The following is a 26,724-nucleotide window of genomic DNA, read 5'->3' as shown; positions in this document are numbered from 1 at the left end:
CTTTGTGAAGCGCTTCTATGACAGAGTATTTGGTATCAGTCTCATGGCCTAATGCTACAGATCAACAAACATTCACATGTTCTGTCCATCAGTGCAGTCTATAATCAGTGCTACGCAGCGCCGGAAATGAACGTGAGAAACCGGTCATGTTGCCAGAGTAGACTGAAACTGCTCATTAGGCAATACATGTTACAACAGAAAGGTGTGGCTAAGTGAACATGAGATTGTACTACACACAACAGGACTGCTACTTGGATGATGTATATTCTTGGCTATGACCTATTGAAAGCACATGATTTTAAAAAGGTTCTACTGTGATTACCTTCAAAATCCAGATCTCCCACAGTCCTTGAACATGACAGGGTGGCTTGATCAGCTGTAAAATTGCATATCTGTGTTGTAAAGTTCCAAATTTTTCAGCATAATTACTGATTTTATTCATTGATTTATTTTTTGATGATGTTGGCTAGATTGCTCTGAGCTGTCCAAGTAAAACAGCCACACATCCACACACGGCCATGTTTTAAAGAAAGGTGTGTATTTAATTTGAAGCCATATTTGAACAGTGGTTTAAAAAAACTACCTATAGGTACAGTTGGGAGGATAAATGCAGACTTAAATGATTCATCTTTCACTCATGGTACTTTCATTGTCTAACATTTATAGTCGTGATGATACTCATCAGCACTGAGCAGTTCGCACCCACCCACTCCGCCTGCGCCGCCCCCCGCGTCCAGCCCACCATGTGTTACCTTTTTTGTAACTTTCACACTTTCTGACAATAAAAGCAGCGCAGCTCTCTCTGTAGTATCAGTTTCGACCTGTAGTAACCGGACGATACTGCACAAAGTCAATACTTCTGAACGAGGTTTGGCCTTTCTGGTTTGTTCCAGCGAGGGCGGGGCCAAACAGAACGCACCTGCCGTAGCACACCTGGATTCAGGAAGTACCGTGACGTCAGAGGGAGAGGGGATGGAAGGAATGGCAAAAATCCTGCTCGACCTGATTGGTGATCTGCTGGCATATATTATTCGAGCCAACACACAACCTCAGAAGTGATACACCTGTTCAGCCAAACACACTCTGGACTGAGCGGGCTGCGTCCGGTTTCTTTAGAGGAAGATTTCGTTTATTAGGTTTTTTTTTTTTAAAAGATGTCTGTTAATTCGAGTATTTTACCCGACGAGGCGCTCTTTGCCGACTTCAGAAAGCAGTGTTTGTCTACGGAGAATTGGCAGAACAAGTATGACAATCACAGCATGCAAGTGTGGGTCGAAGTTCCGGCAAAGAAGGAAAATAACCCTAAAAAAGTCCACAAGATCAAGGTAAGCTCAACACTTCATCCTCAGTAGTAACTGTGAGGGTGTCACGCCGGTCTGATGGGCACTTTTCCTAACATTGGCCATGTGTTTCAGTGTAAAATGATAATCAAAGATGTGTCGGCCGCCACCATGTACGACGTCCTTCATGACGGCCAGTACCGCAAGGAGTGGGACCCCGCCATGTCCGAGAGCTTTGACATTGCCCGGCTCTCTGCGAATGCTGATGTGGGCTACTACTCATGTAAGGACTCCTCATTTGTTGAATCATATCACATTCCTTTGTGTGTGCGCGTGCGAGTGTGTGTGTGTCGCCCAGTAGACACCTGTTAGGTGGGCCTGACTCAGTTTCACCTGTCAGTCACACACAAGAAATCCAAACAGTGAAGGAGAAAGTGCATATTTAGACAGTGATTCACATTTGGGATGGAAGCCGGCTAGTGTTTCAACACTGTGCGTCATTAAAAATCAAAGCCTGTTTTTATTTGTTCGAATTTATTGACCGAGAACAATGAAAGTGTTTTATGTTAAGTGTGTTGTTCTTGAACAGTGCAAAGAGTAAGGTCGACCTTTACTCTCCATTTCTAATTTAGTAGTCACTTTTTGGAGGCTACTGAGGCCCTCGGGGATGAGGCCCGAGCGGCCTCGTGTTCCACCAGCGTATTTATTGTCATAACAAAGCGGCACTTGTCCAGGCTCAGGATGTGACAGTGGAAAACTCAAGTCATGAAGGAAGTGTTGCACAACATAACCAGATTTTGTCTTTTCCCTCTCTCTCTGTCTTTGCAGGGATTTGTCCAAAGCCGATCAAGAACAGAGATGTGGTGACTCTGCGTTCGTGGCAGGTGATGGATGATGAGTACATCATCGTTAACTTCTCGGTCAAACACCCGGTACGCCGCCGCCGCCTCCTCCTCCTCCATACACTCCCAGCCACATAGTGAACACTGTCCTCAAACGTGTCATTTCTGCAGCTCTCTGGCACCTTTTGTCTTATATTGTTTGAGAACTTATTAGAATATGTTTGTTTAAAAGCTATTTTCTAGCTTAACATTTGTCTTAAATGTCACGTAACTTGTCCCACGTGTTGAATTGGGTGTTTTTAGTCAGTTTTTCTCATTTTTCTGCAAATTGATTCAATTACAGAAATACCCTCCTCGCAGCAGCCTTGTGAGGGCCGTCTCCATCCTCACTGGCTATTATATCAAGCCCACAGGACCGAATAGCTGTACTTTCATATACCTTTCACAAGCTGACCCCAAAGGTACGACGATAACCAACCTAAAACATTCATCTTTTCATACTCAAAACTGTTGTTGAACATTTTTAGAGCTGTTTTTCAATTTAATTTTTCATCTCTTTGCTCCAGGTTCTCTCCCGAAGGTCGTGGTGAACAAAGCCTCGCAGGTTCTGGCTCCGAGGGTGAGTTAAGTTACACAACTGTGGTCTAAGTTTTGTTTACTTCTCATCAGCAGCAGCACGGAAAGCGATAAGCTAAGAAATGAACTGTGCATCAGGGTGTCTGACAGTGTGGGTGTGTGTCCATGATTTAAGAAGTGTGTAATAGGTGTGTGTGTGTGTGTGTGTGTGTGTGTGTGTGCATAAGGGAGTGAGGGTTTCATGTGTCTTAAAGGACAATGGTAACCATAGAAACTCAATTTAAGGGCCTGTCGTGGTAAGATCGCTGACAAAGAGCATCTCAGCTCGAGCCGTTTCTCTCTCTCTCTCTGCCGGCAGAACTCGTTCCCCTGGTTTCATGTCCCCCGCAGATTCAGACTACTTAGACTGAAGTGTATCAGTGTGAGAAAGTGCGACCAAGTGAACAGAAACATCGACCTTCTTTATCCAGTCAGTGGTTTCAAAAACTGAACCACAACAAGACCGTAACGCACAAAATAAGTAGAGCGTGTTCAACATGAGAAGGAAAATTCTTACTTTTACAGGTCTTAGATAACACAATCCAAAATCAGTGGAATCAAAAGAACCTCAACCTTTAAAGTAAAGTAAGAGCGGGTTTGAGCAGCTGTTAAGACTCGTGGGGTCTCGCTAGATTTCTGCAGGAGGAGTGCACGCTTGTTTAACTGTGAGTGACTGCAGTAAGGCTATTTTCATTGTTGAATAATGCACACATTTTCTCAAAGCTGGTTTGTTTAAGTGTCAGAAAACAGTGCAAACATTCACCACAATATGCAAAGACCAGGGCGACGTCCTCAGTTGTTTTTGACGAATAGCTCAGAACCTGGAGACACTCAGCTTACTATCACAAGAAACAGCAAATATTAACATTGAGAGGCCAGAAAACTCCTGACGGCACATGGAAATATATGAAGTTCAGTTTTCTTTGATGCCTGAATGAAGAATTTAGTGGCTCTGTAATGGCAAAGGAAAGCTCTCGATTATGCTTGACACTACAGCACTGCTAAAACGTTAATGGTTGTCAGAGCTGTAAACAGACTTGTGCAACTGCTTGCCACATGATGTGTTACACAATACTTTGTTACCAATGCAGGTGTGGCACGACCCTCATTGTCAGACTGCACCCCTCTGATAACATGTCCTCTCTCGGCCCACACCTTGCAGGTGATGAAGAGCGTGCACAAGGCGGGACAGAACTACCCAGAGTGGAAGCGGCAGAACTCTCCCGATCACAAGCCCTGGCTGTACCCAGAGCAGAGCACCCTGGCCATGATGGACCCCGCCGAGCTGTCCATACAGAGAGCGGACTCCCTGGAAAACGTGGACGAGGGCTCCAAGGATGACGTTCAGGACAGCGAGGACAGCAGTTAAATCGCACCAAAGTGGCGGGAGAGACTGGGGGGGTGGGGTGGACCACATGTAGCCACAAATTCAATAAGACTTGAGACCTCCAGCGCTCTGTGATTTCTCCAGTTTTTCCACGTCGGTGTGCCTTATGGGATGAGCAAGAGCATGAAGTGTTTACAGCTGTCTGACAGGCGGAAAACGAGCGCAGATCAAGTTGCCGTTCACCTCACGTTGAACTAAGCTAAGCCTTTCTGCAGTGTTTTTTCTTTTTAATGACGTACAGGTTTAGAGGTGTTGGGGTTTGAATGTGTCATGGTTATAGCACTCCATTTACAGCGGCTCCTCTGTCGGGCCTTTTAGTCGCAGCTATGTAAAATACACGTTTTAAATGAGGAAATGAAGTGTCCACAAGTTGCTCTTTGCCTTTACAAGCGACTATGAATGGAAATTTGATCTGCAGTCAAAGTCTTAGTGAAGTGAAATTGTCTATTACGGAGTTTTCGCTGAGGATTTTTAGACCTTAATTGCTGATTAGAACATAGTAGAAACTGTTTTTCTTTGTTGTCCGATCAGACCGATCTGAGCCTGAAGTGGACACTTAAAATTGCTACGTTTTATTTTGTTACGTCACATTAATACGGCCAGTTACACTTTTAGAAACATGTCATGTTTCTAAGTTAAATGGTGAAAGGTCTGTGTGAAAGGCATTTATTTCTATCTTTATGCAACAAAAAAAAACAACACTTTCACTACATTTGCTACCGATGCTGTTTTTAAATGTGTTATTGCTAACATTAGTCAATTTTATTTAATCGTGATTGGTCAGCAAATGTGCAGTGTTTCTGTCTGAAGACTGTTTGAAGGTTCATTGTATTTATTCAGATGTTGTGCAATCAGAGTTTATGAGAGCTAATCCTCATTTTAAGTTATACAGACCCTACACTTGGATCGGCGCTCAAGGAGGGGATCGGTTATTGATTTCTGAGAATGAAAATCTAGTTAGGTTGTATAGACGTGTGAAATGTACATAGCGAGTTTGCATTTTGTCAGTTGAAGGATTGGAATGACCATAAACGATATCTCCTACTTTATTTATTTACTTGAAGTTAGCGCAGACGAAGTCATGATGGAGAAAAGACCCTGGAAAGAAGCCTTGTGGGCCTTATTAGTTTTTTTCTTCTGATACTTGATGTTAAGAATATTACATGGTCTTGACTGTTTTTTTTTTTTTTAAATAAACCTCACATGGTTAACATGCTTTGGTAATCACTGTCATCGACTGCATTCCTCTTTAGATGGCAAGTCATTCTCAAGAGAAATCAACCAACAAAGTGGAACGAGTTTGGCTACTTGAACCCGAGCAAACCGGTCCATTCCCAGCTGTGGCTCAGCCTCTTCAAGAGCAGAGACAAAAGGTTACTAAGGGTTCAAAACGTTCAACCTTTTCTGAAAAACACCACCGGGTGGAAAACCAGAATGTATTCCTTTAATGAGAATCATTAGTGTACAAAAGAATAAGACAGCGTTGAGATGCAACAGGTAGGTATTTACATGAGTCTCCACGAATGTTTAGAACAATGAAGTGACTGTATCCTGGCAGTAACACGAGTGAGTTCTATAAATGTCCCATTGTCTGAGGATCTGCTCTATGGCCGAAGCTTGTGTCTGCTGATCGTACTGATTAGCACATCTTGAACCAGAAATGATGAAAAAACCTGATAAAGTTTGCAGATGGAGTGAAATCCTGATAACACCAGATTCTCCATGGCACAAAGATTAAAAAAAAAAGAAACATTACAGGCTTTGCCGTTACGCTAAGATCCAGGGCACAGCGTGCTGTTATGCACTTAAATAGCATGTTGGAAGTGATGCTTATCAACAGTTTAGCACCGCAGGTTAAACATTAAATAACCACAAGGTCACTGAGTCAAGGAGCACTCGTGTAGGGTTAAGGTTATGCTCATGTATGAAACATGAGCAGAATTAATACTTGACAGCAGACAAGGATGTCCCCTTACATCAGGATAATAAGATCCGTAGGCTGGGGCATCTCTGTGGCCCCACAGTGCTTCAATTATAACGGTAATGTTACCTTTATCAAAACATTGCAGCTCCTGATGTGGATATTGCAATTTTGGTAATATTTCAATTCATTTTTCAACCTTATTTGACCGTTATAAAGTCCACAATAGCAGTCAATTAAATATATTTACACAACTCAGTTTCTCCTACACAATTAAAAAAATGTGTTAAATATGTTAAAAATGGATCTGCGGTATATTCACAGTGATATTTAGGTCAGTGATATTTCAAATCTGCCAGAAGTCTTACGAGTGTCTTTGTACCATATGTGTCAGTGCACTAAAATTCAAGTCATTTGTACATATTTTTTACATGTCTATACACTCGGCTGCTAGTTTATCAGGAACATCTAGCTCAAACTAATGTGGTCTAACACATCAGTCCTGCAATAAATTCCACCTTCATGTTATAATGTTCGGTTGTGTTTCTAGTATTTAATCTTCCCTCATCAGTACAAATGAAGTAGACAAAAAATAAGAAACATTAGGATAAATACTAGAACTGTGAAATGCAGTCAAAAGCTCCAGGAAAATAAGCTGGTATGTGGATCTTGAGTTTAATTATTACTTTTTAAAGCATTTTTAGGACAACTAGATTAATTGCCAGGCTGATGTATTGGACTGCATTAGTTTTAGCTAGATATACCTTATAAATTAGCATCTGAGTATATGCATGTATGTACATGTGTGTGTGTATATATATATATATATGCATACATATATATGTGTGTGTGTGTGTGTGTGTGTGTGTGTGTGTATCAGTGTCACCAAGGCAATGTGAAGAGCACACGAGTGCTTCTCTGTACCTGACTAAAACATATTTTTAAGACTACAGCAGAATCATCTAATTAGGGCTTGAGGAAAAGGGAATAAAAGCTATTCCTTATTAAATAATGCAGGGTCTATAATTGTTATGCATGACTAGAAAATACATATCAGCTCCATAATTTATAATGTAAAATGTCTGCCAAGCGTCTGCTTCCTTCACGTCCTGTGAATACACCCTGATGGAGCAGAAATCACGTATCACAGGAGTTTCTGGGTGAGAGGAAAGCGAGTATATAACAGAGTATACATGGTCCTTACATGGAGTACTTTGAATGAGTGTGTTAGTCATACATCAGTCATCGAGAAGCTGAGACAGAATGGAGGCCAGAGTCCTGTGGGAGGAGGGTAATGACGCGCAGGGACACGTCTGCCCACATGTCTCTCTTTGCTGCCACCTAATGTACAGTCCTCTCCTTCTGCCTTTGGTAGTCTGACAAAGGAACATGGAGAGAACAACATTAAAATACTAACAGGGACGTCATCATATAATCTCCTCTTCAGTGGCTCCAAAAGACAGTTTTTGTTGTTGTTGACGACCTGCAGTGAGATGCTGTCTCCCGCAGTGTGAGGGTACTGTAACACGCCGGCATCGAAGTGCTGACAGGCTTCAAATTCTTGAGGTTTGGCTCCTCAATAAGAGATGTGTTCTTTGTGTCAGCTTCCCTCACATGAACCTTTTTACTGTCATTTTAAAAGGCTGTATAACATATACTGTAGTATTAACACACTGCAGGGTGATAAAAGGCACATGTTACAAATTCAAAACAGACTGGAGTCTGCCATCAGGACCAAACTGAGCCCAGAAGCTTCCTCTGGGATCAATGAACTTCTACTCTGTCTAATCTTAACAGTAACACCAGACAATAACTACATCTGAACTATTTCTGTCTTCTGATGCTGTTAAATGTTTGTTTGCATCAAGAACTCAGGCCTATATTTTAAATGATGATCACTAAAGAGACACACACATAGCTACATGTTAATTTGCTAATCCTTCTTGACATACACTCAACTGAAGGCAGTACAAAGACTAACTGCCCTATTTCAACAACCTATAGTGCATGATCTAAAGTGCATGGTGTAAGTCATTTAGGGTGTGTGCAGCTCCACTTTTGCTGGTTAATGTCACATAATCATGTCACACAGTGAGGCGCAAAGGGGTTGTATTTAGTCTCTGAATTAATCACAGGTTTGCTTTGGGTGTAACATGAATTAAACTAATCAGGGTGTCATCTGGCATTACCTTTAAAAGCCAGGTGTGCCAGCACCTGCTGTACAGCTATTTCAATGGGTGATTGGTTGGAGCAGGAAACAGATCTGCACGTGCATGAAGTGAAAGCATGCGAGCAGATCATCTACTGGAGCAGCGGGACTCTGCCAAAACTCCCTGAGGTGAAGCAAGCATGGGAGATCTTACTATCTGAATAATACTGTGTCAATGGCACAATCGCTTTCTGCTGACAACAATACGCCCGACTGAACCACATTTTAAACTAACACAACCATGGGCGCACAGATGGATGTGAGTCCATTTGCTATTTACACACTGTGGGCGCTTGTCGTGAAAATGACAACTGCATCGTCAGGAAGTAGCACCGACGTAATGACGCTCTGTGCCACTTTGCGCCAGTTGTAAGACCAAAGATATTTCTACCTCATCAGCTTCATTGATTTTTGGAAATATCTGCTTATTCTGAAATGGATGCCAGCAACACGCTTCAAACAAGTTGGGACAGGAGCAGCAACAGACTGGGAAAGTAGTGGAATGCTCCCAAAACACCTGTTTGGAACATTCCACAGGTAACAGGTGATAGTATCATGACTGGGTGTGAAGAAAGTAAGACTTACTGTAAGGAAAGAAGCGAACCCTCATCAGTATTTCTCGTGCCGTCTTCAGAATCTCTACAGCCTAAAGAGGAAGAAGACATGAGCTTTACACAATACAACCAAAACGCTCTCGCCAGTAAAAACTGTTTGGGCAAAACAATGGAACTTTGGGCTACCCCGACTGAGGAGATTTTTGATAGCATGGCCATCTTTAAGTCTATGTATGTGAGTTCTGAACTGTGCCCTTGAGTTGTAACACTTATATAATGTGATGCTGCCAAAATAATGTTGTCTTCATTGGTCAAATGTTGCTTCTGGTTTTGATCTAAATGAAATACCCAACCCAAAATTTATGCTCCACTCATATGCAGATTGGATTAGCTTCCAAAAAGTCATCACTTGTCTTCCTGGGGTCAGTTGTTGTAAGTGTGCAGTAAAAATGTTGTCAACCAACCAGGTAATGTGAATGGAAACTTCTTGAAAGCACTAATACACCACTACACAGACAGAGACCGTACGATAAAGTATTGATTAAAATCACTGCTCTGACTTACTCTTGAGTGCTCTATGTCCTGGAAATCGACCTCATTCACAGAAAGAACCTGGTCTCCCTCTTGTAATCCTGCTCTGTGGGCATCTGAGTCTGGGACCACCTGCCAACACACACACACACACACACACACACACACACACACACATACAGACAGAGCGACAGAAATTAGAAATCACAAGGTGGAAATTCGTGAAAAGCAAACAATTAGTCAGAGGCACAACAAGTATGAATGCCAGTAAACACGCCACACACACACACACACACACACACACACACACACACACACACACAAACACACCTTGGATATAAAGATTCCCAACTGTGACGCCTTGCCCCCACGGATGTTGAAGCCCAGCTGTGCTCCTGGAGGTTTCTTCAGCACAATGGTACGAGGCAGGAATTGGGTGAGCTCGTTGTTGTAGTCCGGGTGATGAACCCGCTAAAGACGTACAACGACAAAGAAAACCTGACACGGCACCACCAGAATGGAGGCATGATGTCTAATATGACCGTGAGATTGATCCGTCTTACACACTTTGACCTATTAAAAGCAATCATGGAAGATTTAACCAGTATTAACCAGCCAACGTTGTGTGTCTCTGGTGTGGATAAAGTCTCTTGTCCAGGGACACATGGAAGACAGACAGCTCTCTGTGAAGACCACAACCAGTCAAAAGAGTGACTGAAAAAGGGCTCAAAGTCACTGATCACGTGTCAGCAGAGAGCCAGAGACAGATCAAGGAGGCCTTTCACTATATCCAACACCAGACTCCACCTTTAAACAGTGACAGGGGTTACGATCTCTGTCACTACCAGACTGACACCAATTAATCTGAGGGTAGCTGACAGCCATCTGGGACTTCATCTAATTAGCCAAATGGTGTGAATGCATGGCCCATGTACCCAGGCCTCCATGAGATAGGTCAGATGTTCACATTTTATGGAAATAAATAGTTTCTTCATATTCACTGCCTTATCGGTCAGCACTAGTTATCATGTGATGCCATCTTCATGACAACTGAGAAATCTCAATCCTGAAGATGCAGTTGAAAGCTTCAGAAAAAGCTGGTATTTCAGTAGTTTCATTTGTCAAAGTGTGGTTTTACTAATATGTGGCATACCTCCTGTATTGGTATCCATGCTGGAGGGTTCTCATAGGAAGGCAGGAATACCACTGGGAGCTGGTAGTCATCATAAGGAATTTTCTGATCCATTGTTCCTGAAAAACACCAAAAGAAGGAGAAGGACACTAGTGTTAAATGTCGTTCTTTGGGGTTTATTGTACTGGTTGTTATAAAGGAAAAGGTAAACGTTATCTTCATGACACCACAGTTTGCCAAAGTAACACTGTACGTTTACAATGTTAGTTACAGCAGAAGGAGACCAAACATAACACTGTATCTAGTTTCCTCAGAGTAAACCCGCTGATATAAGACGAATCCTGACATACATGTGAATATATTGGTGTATACTTGGATCAGATGATAGAAATTAAAGCAGTGAATCGCGCTTTAGCAGACCGTGGTTCACTTCTCACTGCAGTACACAAACAACCTGACAGCTAAAGCTAAAGCTAGCTAGCTTACCTGCTAACTTGAAAACGCTTTGTTTTCTTCCTCGCGGATCATTTTTAATAAGCATTCGCGACTATCATCATTTGAGCTGGGACGATTAAGATACTTTACGACCTGTGGATGGAAAAGCAAAGAGTGACAGCCATAAAAGAACAAATTATCTCACCTGCCAGTTTGAACGCCAGCAACGGACACTTTTCCCTGCATTAAACGACGGCTGACACAAAGTGAAGTACCGCCACCTGCTGTCACGGAGTAGTCACGTCAACAAGTGGCCCAACCCCTTCATTCTTCTTCGTCGAGGTTTAACGGCAGCTTGCATCCGTATTGTTGCATTACTGCCATCTTCTGGAGTTAGTTCGCTCCTAAAATATCTGCTTATTCAGACGATCCTCCCATCAGCCCTGTTCTCCTTTGGAAACTGACCAATCAAATAAGCACTAAAATCCTGTTCCTGTGAGTCTGTTTCACTCCCATGTTTCTCACAATACCCGCTCTGTTTTGAATTGAATAGAAATGTATTTCCCTTATCTCCTTCCTCATACAAATTATTGTAACTCTGCACTGTAACAAAATTCACCCAGCCTTTCCATTATTGATCACTGCATGGATTATGCTACTGTAACGTATATGACAGACAACATATACAACAATCAGAAATGCTGCAATATGCTTCAATGGGCTTTTTTTCTTCTTTTTTGTGCCAGTCCTGCAGAGTAATTCCAAGTTCACACAATTCAACTTCAAGTAGTTCAAGTACTGCAATACAAAAGCACATATTTGCTCTACATACTTGCATAGGTGTGAGGGACCAAGCAGACAGGCATGAGGAGTCCAGGTGGATTTTCACAAAAAGAGATTTATTTGCACAAAAATCAGTCAATACATAAAGTTCAGGGCTTGTAAAAGAGGTCAGCTAAACAGAACTTAACTCAGGCTATTATAACTTAAAGAGAATGTAACTGAACTAACCAAACAAAGGCAAAGACAGACTTATAAAAGGCTAAATCTACCCAACAAGCTGCACACAAATGGGAACATATATACTGGCTGATCAGACCATTTGTGAGAGAATGGGGATACAAAAAAACACATTCCCAATGAGACAACAAATAAACCAAAACAAGACATCTAGTCTATCAGTCGAAATATTTTATTAATTAACCTAAAAAAAAACATCAAAAACCCTACTATAATTTAAAGAAATAAGGAAAATCCTATACTAAACCTTCTAAATCCTTCTTTCTTGCAATACACCTAACAAACAGTCGTTTTTTATACCTGATCCATCTTCGGCAGACATGTCCAGTCATCCAGCATTCCTAGCATCCAAGAGGGGCATCTGATCATGTGGCTGGTGGTCGTAAACTTTGCACCTTGGTGAGGAAAAGAATTCTTCTGTGGGTGTTGAGGAATGGAGAACATGGAGGAAGGAAAAGTGTCACCATCCTGTGATTGGTTATAAATCTAAAGCTCTGTGACGGTGAAAGACGATCACTAAATGTTCTGCATTCTGTCTCGCCTGCTCGCTTTCCTCACCTGGTGCACGTCTTTAGAGGTCAACAAGGAAAGAAATGAGGTGCTCATCATCCCAGTTAGAAGTTTACCATATTTCTTTTTGTCTAAGATTAGTGAAAGTCATTCACAGTGAACAGAACAAACACTCCTCAGACACCTCTCCTGTCTGAGCAGTGTTCAGTGGAGCTGATATTATACCTTGTCTTATTTTATCATGTTCTATGTCCGTAGACTGACTGACTCATGTCTTATCACTCTTATCACCCTTCTCAGACACATTTCTCACACCTGTCTCCTGTGGTCAATGAAGCAGAAACATTCACTTGGCATAAAGCAGGATGATGACCCCTCCCTCTGGTTCCTTCCAAAGGCATATGGGAGCAACATTAGTGGGAACTGGCATAAGATCAAGCAGAGACTCCTTCACGGTATTAACATCTATCTTTGTTTTATCTCCATCATTCAGGAGCACTAAATCCTTTTCATCTGACTTATATCACCTGGCCATTATTTATAAGTATAAATAATACCTCACAACTTCTGGAATATTTAAGCTACTGTGCCAAAAAAAATCTGAAAATCTAAAATACCTCTCTTGGTAAACTGGCAAGCCATGATGATGATGACAATGAAGGGAACAATAATTTGTGGAAATTATATATTTGATTCTTGATTGGCATCATTTTTAAAATCCAAATGAATCCAAATGAAGGTATAACCGTTAAGTCAAACAGTGTTTTCGTCTTGTGGCGACAGATCCCTTTCAGCACTTATCCCCGCCACACCTCACTCATCATCTTCTTCCTTTGAACACTTCAGCTACAAGCCCAAATTCCTGGCAATTGAATCACCTGATCGGCTGTGGTGCTTATTCTCCTCCACTGTGTTTCACAAATCCAAAAGGGAGCTCCTACAAGAGAGTCTTTGTCTCAAACTCTAATGATAATGGTTCCTTTTGCTCAACGCCCTTTATCATTCTTGTAGCACTTTAATTGAACTATTATTAATCATTGCATCATCATAAGAAGGGTTTTGTGTGTGAAAGGTCATATTGGTCATCTGGAGAAATTAACCAGTAATTCCGAGGCTTTCTCGTCTTAATACCGACAGTGAAAGACTGCATGCAGGCAGCGCTGTCAGCTGTCAGCTCTGCTGTGTTCTTCTCATCTGTGCAGTAATGCATTGTTTATCATATCATAGTGACATTTTCCAGTCTCTCTCATACTTGTCAAAACACGTATTTGTGTTGACTTATCTTCTGAAACTGAAGAGCCGTCTTTTTGCTGCAGGACCAGCGAGGGTGTCATTTCCTAAGTGGCTCTTTTCTAACTGCACATTTCGCTCTGATTCGAAATTACACGGAGCGTATATGTGTGACATCCTTTTGTTTCCAAACCACAAATGAAACGCGTTAGAGGCCCACATTCATGCAGGTCTGATATTGGCATGTACAGAAACACAACTAGAAATATTTGATAACTTCAGCTAAAGTAACAAGCAACTTTTAAAATGTTAAAATGAAGGTTTGTTCCACAATAAACTACCTAACAGTATGTGCACCTGCATTGATTATTGATTAAATGACAAGTTGACTGAAGATTAATTAGCAACTATTTTGATCATGTCATTTTTCACTCAAAAACATTTCACTGGTCGTGTTTTGAAAAGTGAGCATTTGCTGCTTTTCTTTCTAATTATTGTGTGATTTCTAAATTTGAATCATGTACTCTTGGTTGGACAAAACTAGTGGTGTCACGGTGTCACTTTGAGCTATAAGATTGTTATTTCTCACTATTTTCTGAACTTTTACACAGCAAATAATCAATGGAATAATCAAGCAAATAATCAGCAGATGAATCCATAATGAAAATAGTCAGTATTAGTCATATTCATCACAGTTCAATATTAGAAATGTAAAATCCTCCTCTTACTTCACTGCATGAGTAATAATAACCTCATGATAGAATATATAATAATATATAACACAGGCCATTTTTCCTGCACTGACTACTTTTACTTTTAATACTTCAAATACATTAAATTCATATGATTATACTTACATACATTTTCAAAGCAGGACTTTAACTTAGCAGAGTATTTTTTTACAGTGTGCTATGAGCACTTTTTGTTAAATAAAGAATCTCAATGCTTCCTCCACCACTGAACCCATGAACATCCATCTTCCTCCACCTGTACTCATTATATACTTAGAGTATCTGTCTACTTAGTGTCCCATAAATGTACCTTATGATTACTGACCAGCTCACCATTTCTGCTCCGTGACACATGTCATTTCTGTAAAATCATCATATCTTCACAACTTTTCACAGATCTCTAAATTAATCCAGTATCAGAATTAAGATCACACAGTTCCAAATATCTAGTCTTAGTTTGGGATGTGCTCATCTCTCATTTGCACATTTTTTCTAACTTCAGCTGACAACAGAATACAACTCAAGTCCTCCGTTGCAGAAATTTGAGAGCCAATTGTACCCACCTGGTTACAGGCCATTTCAATACACTGTGCAAATAATTTTACAGAGACTTGATATGTGCATGATCACATTAAAGCATCATATGTCTACCTTTATTACTCTCAAAGCTACATTGTCGTTGCATGTAATTCAGTTTGAAGTGATGTCTGCCCTGCTTCACCACACAATACAAAAGTCAATCTCGGCTTTAAAGTATGACCTGTGTCTGAATCACATATTAAAGAAAGAAGAAGAGGAGGAAAGGAAAAAAATCAGGAAAGGAAAAGCAAAAGGAAGATGTGAGGATCCTTATAGCAACAGCTGTCTTTAACTCACGTGCCAGCCGCGGAGTCCGCCAGCTGCGTCACCGCGTGCACCACAAGAAAGGCGCGAGGGCGTTGAGAGATACATCTCAGACCTTCAATCAGGCACACTTGAACGCAGAATATATATTTATCCTCTTTTAATACCTTCATGATCTCACTGAGGTCATTTAATGACAGACTGAAAAAGAAAATAGGCGAGTAGTTTTCCCGTCTGACCTCCTGAACACGTGGAGCTGCAGTCAGTGAATTCAGGCAGAGGCTGTTTGACTCCTCACGCAGTCATCAAACATGGACCACACCATGCATATTTTTGACTGAGCTTATTGGACAAGAGTAATATTTTAGTAAGTGTATCAGCGAGTTATTCTAGCCTGTGTTTGAATTATGTATTCTTATCTGAAAAGGTCTTTTTATTATGGACTTGGTGGGAAGTGATCACATTTTCTCCTCTTCTAAAGCCCCACGCTGTCTTACAGATGACCTGACGGTGCACAGGTGCGATCTTCTACCAAGGTAAGCTTCAAGGTTGACTCCGCAAACCTGCCTGAACTCCTCCCCTCTGCTCGGGTAACACCCCTCCATCTCGCACCCATTCTAGTGCGACCGCATTCACATTCACTTCACGGTGTGACCGACAGGGGAGAGGATGCGAGAAAGGGAGAGTGGAGCCCAACTGCATGCTGTTTTCTAAGAGGTCTGCTTCGTGAGTACATGAGAGAATTTCACTGTACTGTGTGATCTGAGTCCGTGTGGTCTGTTAGATACTGCAGAGATAGATAGATAGATAGATAGATAGATAGATAGATAGATAGATAGATAGATAGATAGATAGAGATGGTTTTCAGGAACGATAAGCACCTTGCTCGCGCGCCTCAGCTCGTGCAAATTGGTCACAATGATTAAATGCATAACTGGTGTTGCGCCTGTGATGCTGAGGATGAAGTAATTAATGGAAAGTGATTATTTTGGCTGACAGGTTGCAAGCTAAGACTTTCAAGTCAACATCTCTTCTCATCATAGTTCGCTATTCTATCAAATATAACTCTATGTGTATGTTATGTAATTGACAACTGGTTTGTTTTATACTTCACATGCTCATGATTATAGTTCTGTGTGGATGGATATGTAGTCTTTGCCATTTGTACATAAATACAGCAAAAGAAGCCAGCAAGAAAGAATAAGGAACAGAAAACCAGAAAATATATAAAAGAAAAAAAAAAACAGAAAAAATCAGGGTTATATCAAGTGTTTTAAAAAATGTTATGACGCACTGTTTATCCAAGGTTACCTGTTGTGCCAGAAACCAAGATAAAATCACGGGACAGGTGGAAAACAAGCACATAACATGATAAGACATGTAGGTGTGAAGTGATATAGATGGTTGAGATTTTCAGGTATGCATATGGGGGCTCTGAATTCATGTGTAGAAAAAAAGGAAAAAGCTGTGAAAGGGTGGAGAGCTTGTGAAACCGAGCTGGTGAGGTGTTAATGTTTTGTTAAGCTTTTTCCTCCACAAAGCGGAAGAAGGAAGGGTTTGATTTGGAGTTGGCGATAAAGCTTGATGACAAAAGCAATTTGAACTATTAAGGAAAGTCACATTCGAGTGGAGCTGCTGTGACTGTGTGAAGGCATGCATCAGCGAGAGTGTGAGAGCGAGAAATGTTTGGATTTCACTCTTTCCTCCATCTATTTGTCACTGCATAAGCATCAAACGGGAGGGAATTTGATTGCATATTTTATCTCTCATCACTTTTTATTATAGAAGTGCACCCACTACGTTTTTTTTCCCCTATAATTACAGTTTACATTGGCAGCATGAAGTGATAAAAGCAACGTGGCTTAACAAATTGCCGAGGTGTGTCTACGCTATGTTTAATCTGCGTAACAATGCAGGGATCCTTTGTTTTTATGGCCATTGTGTGAAATTACACGCTTGTACTTTTGAGCATGCATGAAGTGCGCTGATGTATGTATGAGGCTGGAAGCGAGTGATGATTAAAATGTAATGAAATAAATAAACAGCGATGCCCTCCAGGGACATAGAAAGAACACCGTTGCAAAGCAGTCATCCGTGGAGAAGCATTTAATCATTCTTTGACCTTGAGGGGGACACTTTTGTTTCACTTTCTTTTGTCACCTTGTCACTGGTTGAAACTTTGGTTTCACACATAGCTCAGCTATTACTCAGCCTTCAGGTCAAGTCGAAAACTTCCCCGTGAACTCTCAGTTTGTGCAGTGAAACAAGGCGTCTTGTGTTTCCTGCCGGTGACATATAGACCTGTCAACCTGTTCAAACATGCTCTTATTAGAGGATGATCCATTGATTCTCTTTTAGAGACACATCACTTACTTAAGAGATATTTTAGAGACAGGTAGGATCTGATTTGATTCTATACAGCAATATAATTTGCAGTGCATGAGTGTATGACCTACCTTATCTATTCATGATTTATGCCCTAACCTTACACTTGTATTTTACCCTGAAGGCGTTAAAGAAACTGAGCTGAACAATCCAGGTGTGGAAACTGCTGGCAAAACTCCAGGACAGATCAAGTCCAGCAGGAAACTGTTGGTTGTTCAGAGCCTTTTCACAATAGAAACCTTTATTGCTTAATGCGCCTCCTCGGTGGGTGACAAATAACGTGTCTTTTCCCACGACTTTGTCTTCTGTTTTGTGAATTCTGGACTGAAACCTGGCACACATGCAAAATAACGTGTCCTGACGTGCTTCCTAAAATCTTGCTGTGAACCATCCCTAGGTTACTGCAACCTGCCCCCCTGTAATGCAAACCATTATCCATGCATTTCACTCTGCTGTATGCAAACTGCTTATACTTCACTTGCACTCTCTCTGTGTATGGATGTGCCTGTCACCGCAGCTGTTTGTGCTGCAAAGGCTCAATAGTGTGACTTCAGTCTCAGGACAGTCTGTGCAGCACTCTCAATACCCCCATGGTGCTGACCATTGTAAGTGCTGCCAGTGGCTATACTCCCCCCACACAGGCTCTATTGAGGGGGTTACTGAACAGGGATTGCCTTAATACTCAAAGAAACTCTTTTTCCCCCTCCCTCATTTGCTTTCTCTCACAGTCTTTTTTTTTTTTTTTTTTTACACTCCATAGGTTTAGAGCAGTGAAAGAGGTCAGGCCTCTTCTTGATACCCAGAGAAAGAGTTATCTGGGCCAACCCCCCCCACACACACACCGCCATCCTTCCTCTAGCTGCGTGTATCAGGTGTCCAGAATTACTGAACAGGATATGCACTCTCTACGCTGTGAATGAGGAGGGGAAGTGATGTCTCAAGGCGATAGCTGCTGGAGAGTTTGCAGCAAGGGCTTGTACAGCTGCCATTGGACGGGCCCGAGTGGAAATAAGAGAAAAGTGAGTTTTTCTGTCATATTTGTGTGTATCTTTGAGTTTACAAATATAAACACAGTTTTATTAGGGAGTTCAGATAAGTTTGTAGTGCTGAGTGATATTTATTCAATGATCTGTTCCCAAATATACATTTATTTCAGTATTCAGGTTCCTTGTACTTCCACTCAGCATGGCCTTTACGAATCCCTTTAATCCGGGATTAACATTCCAGAATTCAGAAGTATTAAATATTGCCAATGAACTCTTTAGCTAACATATTTTAAATGCATTTTATAAATAGAGCGAACACCTTTGCTTAGCGAAAGCCATTTGCATAATTTCACAAAAGGAGAACTTTCCAAATGAGGTGATGAGTAAAATGCTGAATATGTGAGCCAAGAAAAATAAGTAAACTCCACAGGCCCTAACAGGCTTGTTATGTACTTCTCTGGAACAAGACTATAAAAGGGGGAGGGGGTGGTGACGGTCTGTAATTTTGGTGGAGGTGTTTCGGTGAAAGAGCTCGAGTGCATGTTTGTTGTGCAGGCTGCGTAACCAACTGAAAAAACTTTGGAACTGTTCCCTCGTCTGGATCAAATCCCCTTTGGAATCCATACACACATAATAATGCCTAAACACACACAGCATACAAAAGATCTGGACTATTACCTTCACCCTAATGGCCTAAAAGCTCTCAGGCTGAAAATGATTAATAGTCCACCTGTTCTTTCCACTACAGTGTGCATGCTGTTGGTTCTCAGTCGTCGCTCTGGTCTCCCTACTGTTCCTGTGCTGGATGTACGTTTGTCTGGTTACTTTTAATGACCGAGATGATGTTAACTGGTGAGTGATCACACATGCACACACACACACACACGCATGGCCTACATTGAATAATACACAAAAGCCCAGAATCCTTTCTTTATGGCTGACCTTTATTCTGCTAACCCTGTGCTGCCCTCTATTGTTCTATTATCAGGCAAGCCTTCAAAAATCTGAAGCAGTGGGTGAACTGGTTTATGGTACTGATCATCATTTCGGCAGTGTTCACCAGCTACTGCCTTCTGCTGCTGGTGAGATTACAGAGTTCATACTGTGTTGCTGAAACTTAGCGGTAATGATGGAGCGGCTGCAGGATATATGTGGGAGCGGTTAATTACTGGTATGAGATTGGACGTTTAGCTAAATAAAAAACATAAAATGACCAGTGTTTAGCCTTGCAGCACGGAACCAGATATGACTATGATTATGTTAAAAAAAAAAAAAAAAACATTTATTATGGACACCATTCATTACAGCTCTTTGCTCTGTTCCAAGTCGCCTTACGAGAGCCACTCGACTTACACTGGCTGCACAAGGTATCGTACAGATTTAACAGATTTTTCCCACATGTGCATCATCTATTCAGGCAAATGCTGAATGTTGTATTTGCTTTTTCTCCACACAGATCTTCTTAGTTTTAGGCGTGATATTCATCGCTTTTTGGGTCACAGGTTTTAGTATCCTGTGGAAGCAAGAATGGCCGACTCTTCCTTTCTCACTCCTGGTACAGTAAGGCTCTCATTCTCAAGACTGAAGTGTGTGTGAGAGAGTGTAAATGCTTTTTTTTTTTTTGTACATGGGCCTTATTTATCTGTATATAATTATGTGTTTTTGACCTGCACGTCATCCTCCTGGCAGGCCACAGGTCCTTTCTTGCAGTTCGGTGCTGTTGGGGCATTAACCCTGCTGAGCCCTTTCATCTTCAGGGGCTTCCACATGGCCACAGAGAAGTGTAAGTCTGTCAACTCTGTGTACAGATGCTACATTTTTTCTAGACTTAATATCACCACTGAGTCAATTTTGCAAATTACATTTGTCTAAAACCGGGAAAGATTACTATACAGCAGGTTGAAGGAAGTCTTATGTTTATTGCAATGATAAACTGTTGATTATTCACACAGCAGTATTAAGATCACTGCACAGATCCTCTGAGTGCAAATAGCTGAGTAGGTTAATTTTATTGTTTGACTTTTGTTCACTCCAGGGTCAAAGTTCCTCATCGCAGTGGTATTTGTAGTGGTGTCAGCGGCCATCTTCCTGTGTCCCCTGTTCATCCAGTCTCCTTGTCTGAGAGAACAACCTTTACCTGAAAAGCCGAAGCTCATTGGCCACCGAGGTGCACCGATGGTGAGCATCCTGTTTTATTTGACAGCGCCCTGATGATGCACATTGTGTACCTCTCATCGTGTTGCCATTGGAAGACCTCTGGAAAGAGCTAACTGTAGTTAAATCCTTCAATCCTCTTGAGGGACATTTTGAGAAATATGCAATTTAAATTCTTTCCAAGAGTTAGATAAAAAGACATGAAGTCACTGCTCCCAGCCAAAAAGTAGTTTGGCACATAACCTCCCATATATTCAGAATGTGTTGGGTTTAAATAAATGAGATATTCCATGTTCATTTGTGAGCTTTAGACAGAAACAGAAAAGCTGTTTCCCCCTGCTTTCAGTCTTTATGCTAAGCTAAACTAGCATAGGGTCCTGGCTGTACCTTCATACTTAGTGGACAGATATGAGAGTGTCTCAGTTATTTCTTGGCATGAAAGTGAATAAGTGTCTTTCACAAAATGTCAAACTCTTCTGCCCAAACAGGAAAATAAACGGCTACAATCCATAAAAATATCATGATCTCCTGTCATTGTGTGCAAGTTATATAAGACATTATACTCTGTTTACAGTATCATTCTGTGTACTGATGTAATATGTGACATGATTTTACATTTTCATGTGTTCAAATGCTCAACAACTGGCTCAGGTGTGAACAAATGCCCAGTCATGCGAGGGCCCCATATGCCATGCTGCTCCGTCCTTGTTAGTTTGCTTTGCTCCCGGGTTACCAATAAGCTCAATTTAACACTGTGTGCAGGGCTGTGTGTGTTTACACAGCTTTAGGGTAGATTGTGGATTTTAAGCGCACGAGTGTGTCTCACCCATCTGTCCTCACTGTGTTCAGCTGGCCCCGGAGAACACCATGATGTCGTTCAACAGGAGCATCGCGTGTGGCGTGACAGCCTTTGAGACAGACGTACAGCTCAGGTAGTGAAAATGGCTTCATATTTAAAAGGCCTTTTAGTGGCTGAGTATAACAGCAAAGCTTATCTCTACAGTTTCTTTTTTTTTTTTTTTAACTGGTAGTACTCCTGATTTCTACAGTACTAATAGATTGTTTGCAGTCACGTGACATTAAATTCAGATGGAGGGCAGGAAGTGAAAACTGCAATGCACGAGATGGAGCAAAGGTCTTACTGGGCTAGTTTAGATGAAAGTCCTTCAGACGTTGTTCTATTCTAGAAACCAAATGAGAGCTTACAGAAGTGTACTACTTCCACAACCTCAGTACCAAGGTGCTATTTTTTATTGCTTTTCTAACCTAGTAAAGACAGAATTCCCTTCTTGATGCATGACCATAACCCCGGGTTCTTGCGGAGAACGACAAACGTGAAAGAGAAGTTCCCCAACGAAGACTTCAGCCACGGCACCAACTTGACCTGGGAGGAATTACAGAGCCTGAATGCAGGCGAATGGTTCCTAAAGGTGAGGGTTGTGCTTTGCTTGTCCACACTGACTCAAAAAGGTTTATGTGTCGTCGTTTAACATGCTACAAGTCACAGGATGCATTATCTGACTTTACAGACAGATCCTTTCCATTCAGTGTCCAAGCTCTCACAATATGAGATGGAAACAGCCAGGAATCAGAACATACCCTCCTTACTTCAGCTCCTTAACCTCGCCAAGCTGCACAACATCTCAGTGATATTTGACTTATATAGTCCTGACAAGGAAAATGACACAGAGGACACAGTCGACACCATCTTGAGATCTGGTATTGACCCAAGTCTGGTGAGTCTGATTTGAATCCCTCAGATGGAATTAGTGAGATATTTCATAATTAACATATTTTGTTTAAAAAGGTTGTATTTTCCTTTTTATAGGTCCTTTGGCTTCCTGCAGCAAAAAGAGAATATGTAAAGAAAACTGCTCCAGGCTTCATCCAGGTCTATAACGATAGTGATACGCTGAAAGAACAAGGGGGGAAATACCTGAATGTGAAATACAGCAAGTTGAGTATGGAAGATATCAGGTAAATAAATAAATCTCAAACAAATTACCACCATATTACTGTATCTATGTAGCAGTGCCAGGGGCCACGCACAGTAGTGTGTTAATTAAAAGTGTCTGTGTAGCATGCTGAGACACAGTGCTGGCGCTGAATATAGAGGCGTAGGTTTGGCCTCCAGGGAGTGAGATTCAAATAGTGTCCCAACCCTGGAGTGTGTTTTATGGATGAGAAAACCAACCTTAAAAAAAAAAAGACTAAAGAATGAAATGTAGTGTGGCTACATGTTTCGACAAAGCGCAGAAGTGCTGCATAGTGCTAAATGGACTCACTGCACATGGACTGTGGTCCTTGTTTTATGCATTTCTTCATGTCTTCTGCATAAAACCAATCACTGGACAGCACAAGTGAACACAGTTTACACATAAACATGATGTGATCTCACATCTTTGATTCATTTGGTCACAGTGAAATGGTTTGTGGTATAAATATGTGTCCAGTCTGGGATCATAATACTTGATGGAAAGGTCGGTGCATGCATGTGTGTACTGTGTTTTTATCCCTGTCTATCCATGTATGCATGCACGGTATGCTTTCTATATGATTGATGTATTTTATTGATTTCGGTATTTAAACAAATGCAAATCCAAAGCAACTCATAATAATCAAAACACAGACAGGAAGAAGACAAAGATATAAACATACCTATGTATATCTGCATAAACCAATATTACCATCCCATCTTACATAAATTCATGTCTTTCAATACACTACTTCTTACTTCATTTACCAACATTAAAACCCATAAGAATGCATCCATGTCAAACTCTGTGCTTGTATCTGACAGCAACTACAGGAACGCAGGCGTAACAGTGAACATGTGGGTGGTTAATGAGCGTTGGCTCTTCTCCCTGCTGTGGTGTGCAGGGGTCAGCTCTGTTACCACCAACTCCTGCCACCTCCTGAAAGACATGGACCGTCCTGACTGGGTCTTGGTGAGCAATCCATACAGCTGCATGTACAGAAGTTCATGCTTTGCTTCCATTTCTGTCTATTTCACTATTATCATCATAATTATTATAGTCCACCAGTTGGAGCATTTGTTTTGGAGCTGACAGGTTTGGTGTTTTCCAAAATATGAGGTGCAGCTTGACCCATGTTTGTGTGTTTCAGTCGCCTAGGACATACACAATAATATGGATTACAGTGGACATTGCATCTATTGTGATAATGACTGGACTCTACATATTCCAGCGGTAAGATGAGCGATGTTTACTGTTCACGTTTGAGTCTGTTGTATGAGTCTGTGAAAGTGAATCGACTGACTTATCTACCTGACTGTCTTTGCCAGGAAAACACGCTGCCACTGTCACAGAAAAGGTACTGCATGCTTAGACTTTAATATGTTAACAGTAGGGCTACAACTAATGACTGTTTCCATTATTGATTAATTTACACATTGTTTTCTCAATTAATCATTAAGTCTGCAAAATGTTCAGCAATATTTCTGTAATCCCTACGTGACATCTTCAAATATTCACATCCTTTCCCTTCACTATCATATAGAATTATGTATATAGAACAGCCAATCTGGAATAAGGGAATGTTTTTTGACTTGAGTGATTAATTGATTTTAGAAGACAGTTGCAGTTTACTTTTGTGCTCATGGACTAACCGATTAACTAACTGTTCCATTATAGTTAACAGACTGACAATAGTGATACTAAAGACTAGTTACTGGTATTTCCATTAGTAGCATTTGGTTAGCATTATTAGCATTAGTCGTCACTAATGGCTCAATTAACAGTTAACCAATGATTTTTTTTAAAGCTTTATTGATCAGTTAAGCCATCAATCACAACAAAGTTTGGTTTCCCAGGTTCCTGATTGTTTGAGCACTACTTCAGTCCATTTATTAACAGCTTGTTAACATCCTGATTGCTAATGTGTTTTGTAGAAAGTCAGAAACAAATGAAAAGGTATTAAAGGATTAGCAACTTCATTACATCATGGCTATTACAGCTAAAGAATATTTTCACAACATTGTCATCCAAACATTGAGCTAATGAATCATTTATAAGTGATCTATAAATTATTTGAAAAGCAGTACCAACTTTTTTACTGAAATGGACATTGACATTTACACTTAATTTGTCTGTTTTTATACCTTTTTGTGACTGTGTGCAGGGACAAAGAAGCAAAGAGACAATACTTCAGCCAGGAATCAGAAAGAACTGTCTCGCTTCTTACCGACTAGTTGCTCCAACTCCAAAGCTGACGTACATCTGTGTCTGCACTGCATGAAGGGTTTGGACCCAGATTAGGAGGAGAGCAAGATAATGTGAATAACCATGCACTGGATTCCCAAGCCATGAAAATATGTTGTTTTTTTTTTTCAGAGATTCTAATATGTGCATTAAAATACAATGCTACTGGATGGCAGCTTAAGTTTTCTGTTTTTTTGTATGGCTTAAGCTGGTTAACTGGGTTTATATATGTGTTTTTTTATATGGTTTTGGTCAGTCTTCTGTTACTATTGAAAATATGATTGTACTCATACTGGGGATGGCACTGCACTGGATTTCCTCTTGGCACTTTATGTCACTATGTTTTTTTTTCTGCTGTTTGTTACAAAAGTTGTCATGATGTCACCACTTCAGGAAAGATGTGTGTGTACTGTAACCTGAGCCAAAAGCACTGCAGCTGTTTTATACACTGTCCTATGTCTGTGTCATGTGTAATCCTCTAATAAATACATTGATTAAGAGCAGTCATTAGGTGAAAACAAGCAACATATACATTAGAAGGGTTTCATTACAACTTCCACACGGTTCTTTGTTTCTTCACGTCATAACTCGGTATTTTTTCCTGACATATTTTATGTACCTCGGTGATCATTTCCTGGTTTCTTTGGTTTCTGAAACAATGGGTGTCATACTTTCTGCACTCTGCCTTTGCATAAGAAACACAAAGCACTTTTGTACATCTTGAGATAAAAAAATTAAAAATCACACTAAAAAAGTATTAATCTAAAATAAAAAAAATGTCTGTAAACAATCAATTATGCTTATGTAGAGATTTGTGCATGATTTTATTTTTACAAGTGATTTATGATGTAAATGTGTTACAGTGGTGGAAAGAAGTGCTTGTACTCAAGTACTGTGCTTAAGTACAGTTCTGATGTACTTGTACTTTACTTGATAATTTAAATGTTATACTAATACTTTTTCTCCACTACATTTCAGAGGGAAATATAGTACTTTTCCCTGCACTACATTTACTTGGCAGCTATATTTTCTGTGCAGATGACGTTTCTATAAACCTACATACATACGTTAAATTAAAACACCCAAATGTATATGAAGTGGGTACTATTAGGTCTATGGCAGCCAGCTACATCATCAAATGCTCATTTGTAGTACATTTGCTTATATTTTAATGCATCAGTAATATTAACCAAATACTGTAATTTTAATGATAATGATTGTATTATTACTCAAGTAAAGTTAAAGTATCTCAAAATTGTACTTCAGCACTTGAGTCAATGCACTTAGTTACTTTCAGCCTCTGCGTGTAACATTGCCAGGCTCACGATGGAGAGTGGACAGTTCCACACGTCTTTCCCCCTCGTTAAAACCTGGCGCCTACATTACCCATAATGCAACGCGACCACCGGCAGTTCGGTCGGAGATTCGGTTCGGTTATGCTAGTAGCTGCTAATACTGCGACGGACCGTTAGCCTGAAGCAGAGATGAGTAGCGGGTTGTCGAGGTCTGGTAAGCTCCCCTCTTTCTTCACACCCCCAGCATTTTTTTCATTTTCAAACCTGTAGGCTTCAACCGCAGCCGACGCTGACTCACTAGAGGCAATTTAGTAGACTTCGCACAGCTCCCCCTGGAGCCACAGAAGGCTTTATACAACTTTTTTTCATGTATTCAGTAAGCTAGTTCTCCCTTAAGACCTGTAAACATACTGGGTTCCCATTTAATTTGTGATTTCCTAGCAC

General features: G+C 40.8%; 3 protein-coding genes across 5 annotated transcripts; 2 read left to right on the top strand and 1 right to left on the bottom strand.

The window, feature by feature from the left end:
* The first annotated feature begins 812 nt into the window (after nucleotides 1-812).
* stard14 (START domain containing 14) lies at nucleotides 813-5,346 on the top strand. Its single transcript, XM_076738918.1, has 6 exons — nucleotides 813-1,325; nucleotides 1,416-1,563; nucleotides 2,109-2,212; nucleotides 2,466-2,583; nucleotides 2,689-2,741; nucleotides 3,900-5,346. The coding sequence occupies exons 1-6, from the start codon at nucleotides 1,155-1,157 to the stop codon at nucleotides 4,104-4,106; spliced, it is 801 nt and encodes a 266-aa protein (XP_076595033.1). The 5' UTR covers nucleotides 813-1,154; the 3' UTR covers nucleotides 4,107-5,346.
* A 200-nt stretch (nucleotides 5,347-5,546) lies between these two features.
* pdzd11 (PDZ domain containing 11) lies at nucleotides 5,547-11,192 on the bottom strand. 2 transcript variants are annotated; one of them, XM_076738920.1, is made up of 6 exons: nucleotides 11,112-11,192; nucleotides 10,493-10,590; nucleotides 9,670-9,810; nucleotides 9,373-9,471; nucleotides 8,840-8,900; nucleotides 5,547-7,421 (listed from the first exon to the last, which is right to left on the bottom strand). In XM_076738920.1, the coding sequence occupies exons 2-6, from the start codon at nucleotides 10,583-10,585 to the stop codon at nucleotides 7,387-7,389; spliced, it is 429 nt and encodes a 142-aa protein (XP_076595035.1). In that variant the 5' UTR covers nucleotides 10,586-10,590; nucleotides 11,112-11,192; the 3' UTR covers nucleotides 5,547-7,386. The 2 variants fall into 2 exon arrangements, with proteins under 2 accessions (XP_076595035.1, XP_076595034.1); XM_076738919.1 differs by having other exon boundaries at nucleotides 10,958-11,182.
* A 4,678-nt stretch (nucleotides 11,193-15,870) lies between these two features.
* On the top strand, nucleotides 15,871-25,488 carry gdpd2 (glycerophosphodiester phosphodiesterase domain containing 2). 2 transcript variants are annotated; one of them, XM_076739526.1, is made up of 16 exons: nucleotides 15,871-15,966; nucleotides 18,386-18,644; nucleotides 19,360-19,463; nucleotides 19,600-19,693; nucleotides 19,919-19,978; nucleotides 20,068-20,166; nucleotides 20,301-20,394; nucleotides 20,647-20,789; nucleotides 21,615-21,697; nucleotides 22,036-22,195; nucleotides 22,295-22,501; nucleotides 22,594-22,742; nucleotides 23,566-23,713; nucleotides 23,892-23,974; nucleotides 24,070-24,098; nucleotides 24,906-25,488. In XM_076739526.1, the coding sequence occupies exons 2-16, from the start codon at nucleotides 18,558-18,560 to the stop codon at nucleotides 25,040-25,042; spliced, it is 1,677 nt and encodes a 558-aa protein (XP_076595641.1). In that variant the 5' UTR covers nucleotides 15,871-15,966; nucleotides 18,386-18,557; the 3' UTR covers nucleotides 25,043-25,488. The 2 variants fall into 2 exon arrangements, with proteins under 2 accessions (XP_076595641.1, XP_076595640.1); XM_076739525.1 differs by having other exon boundaries at nucleotides 15,875-15,957.
* The last annotated feature ends 1,236 nt before the right edge of the window (nucleotides 25,489-26,724 follow it).

Source organism: Chaetodon auriga, chromosome 9, assembly GCF_051107435.1.
Source record: "Chaetodon auriga isolate fChaAug3 chromosome 9, fChaAug3.hap1, whole genome shotgun sequence".
Taxonomy (NCBI): domain Eukaryota; kingdom Metazoa; phylum Chordata; class Actinopteri; order Chaetodontiformes; family Chaetodontidae; genus Chaetodon; species Chaetodon auriga.
This window is presented reverse-complemented; position numbering and strand designations above follow the sequence as displayed.

Excerpts from the sequence above, each read along its gene's own strand:
- stard14 (XM_076738918.1), top strand. The coding sequence starts at position 1,155 with ATGTCTGTTAATTCGAGTATTTTACCCGACGAGGCGCTCTTTGCCGAC. Across the intron at positions 1,326-1,415 it reads AAAAAGTCCACAAGATCAAG|TGTAAAATGATAATCAAAGA; the intron begins GTAAGCTCAACA and ends CATGTGTTTCAG. Across the intron at positions 2,213-2,465 it reads ACTTCTCGGTCAAACACCCG|AAATACCCTCCTCGCAGCAG; the intron begins GTACGCCGCCGC and ends ATTCAATTACAG.
- pdzd11 (XM_076738919.1), bottom strand. The coding sequence starts at position 11,012 with ATGCTTATTAAAAATGATCCGCGAGGAAGAAAACAAAGCGTTTTCAAG. Across the intron at positions 9,811-10,492 it reads CATGGATACCAATACAGGAG|CGGGTTCATCACCCGGACTA; the intron begins GTATGCCACATA and ends GTACGTCTTTAG. Across the intron at positions 8,901-9,372 it reads AGGACATAGAGCACTCAAGA|GCTGTAGAGATTCTGAAGAC; the intron begins GTAAGTCAGAGC and ends CTTCCTCTTTAG.
- gdpd2 (XM_076739526.1), top strand. The coding sequence starts at position 18,558 with ATGTCTCAAGGCGATAGCTGCTGGAGAGTTTGCAGCAAGGGCTTGTAC. Across the intron at positions 19,979-20,067 it reads ACTTACACTGGCTGCACAAG|ATCTTCTTAGTTTTAGGCGT; the intron begins GTATCGTACAGA and ends TTCTCCACACAG. Across the intron at positions 22,502-22,593 it reads CTGGTATTGACCCAAGTCTG|GTCCTTTGGCTTCCTGCAGC; the intron begins GTGAGTCTGATT and ends TCCTTTTTATAG.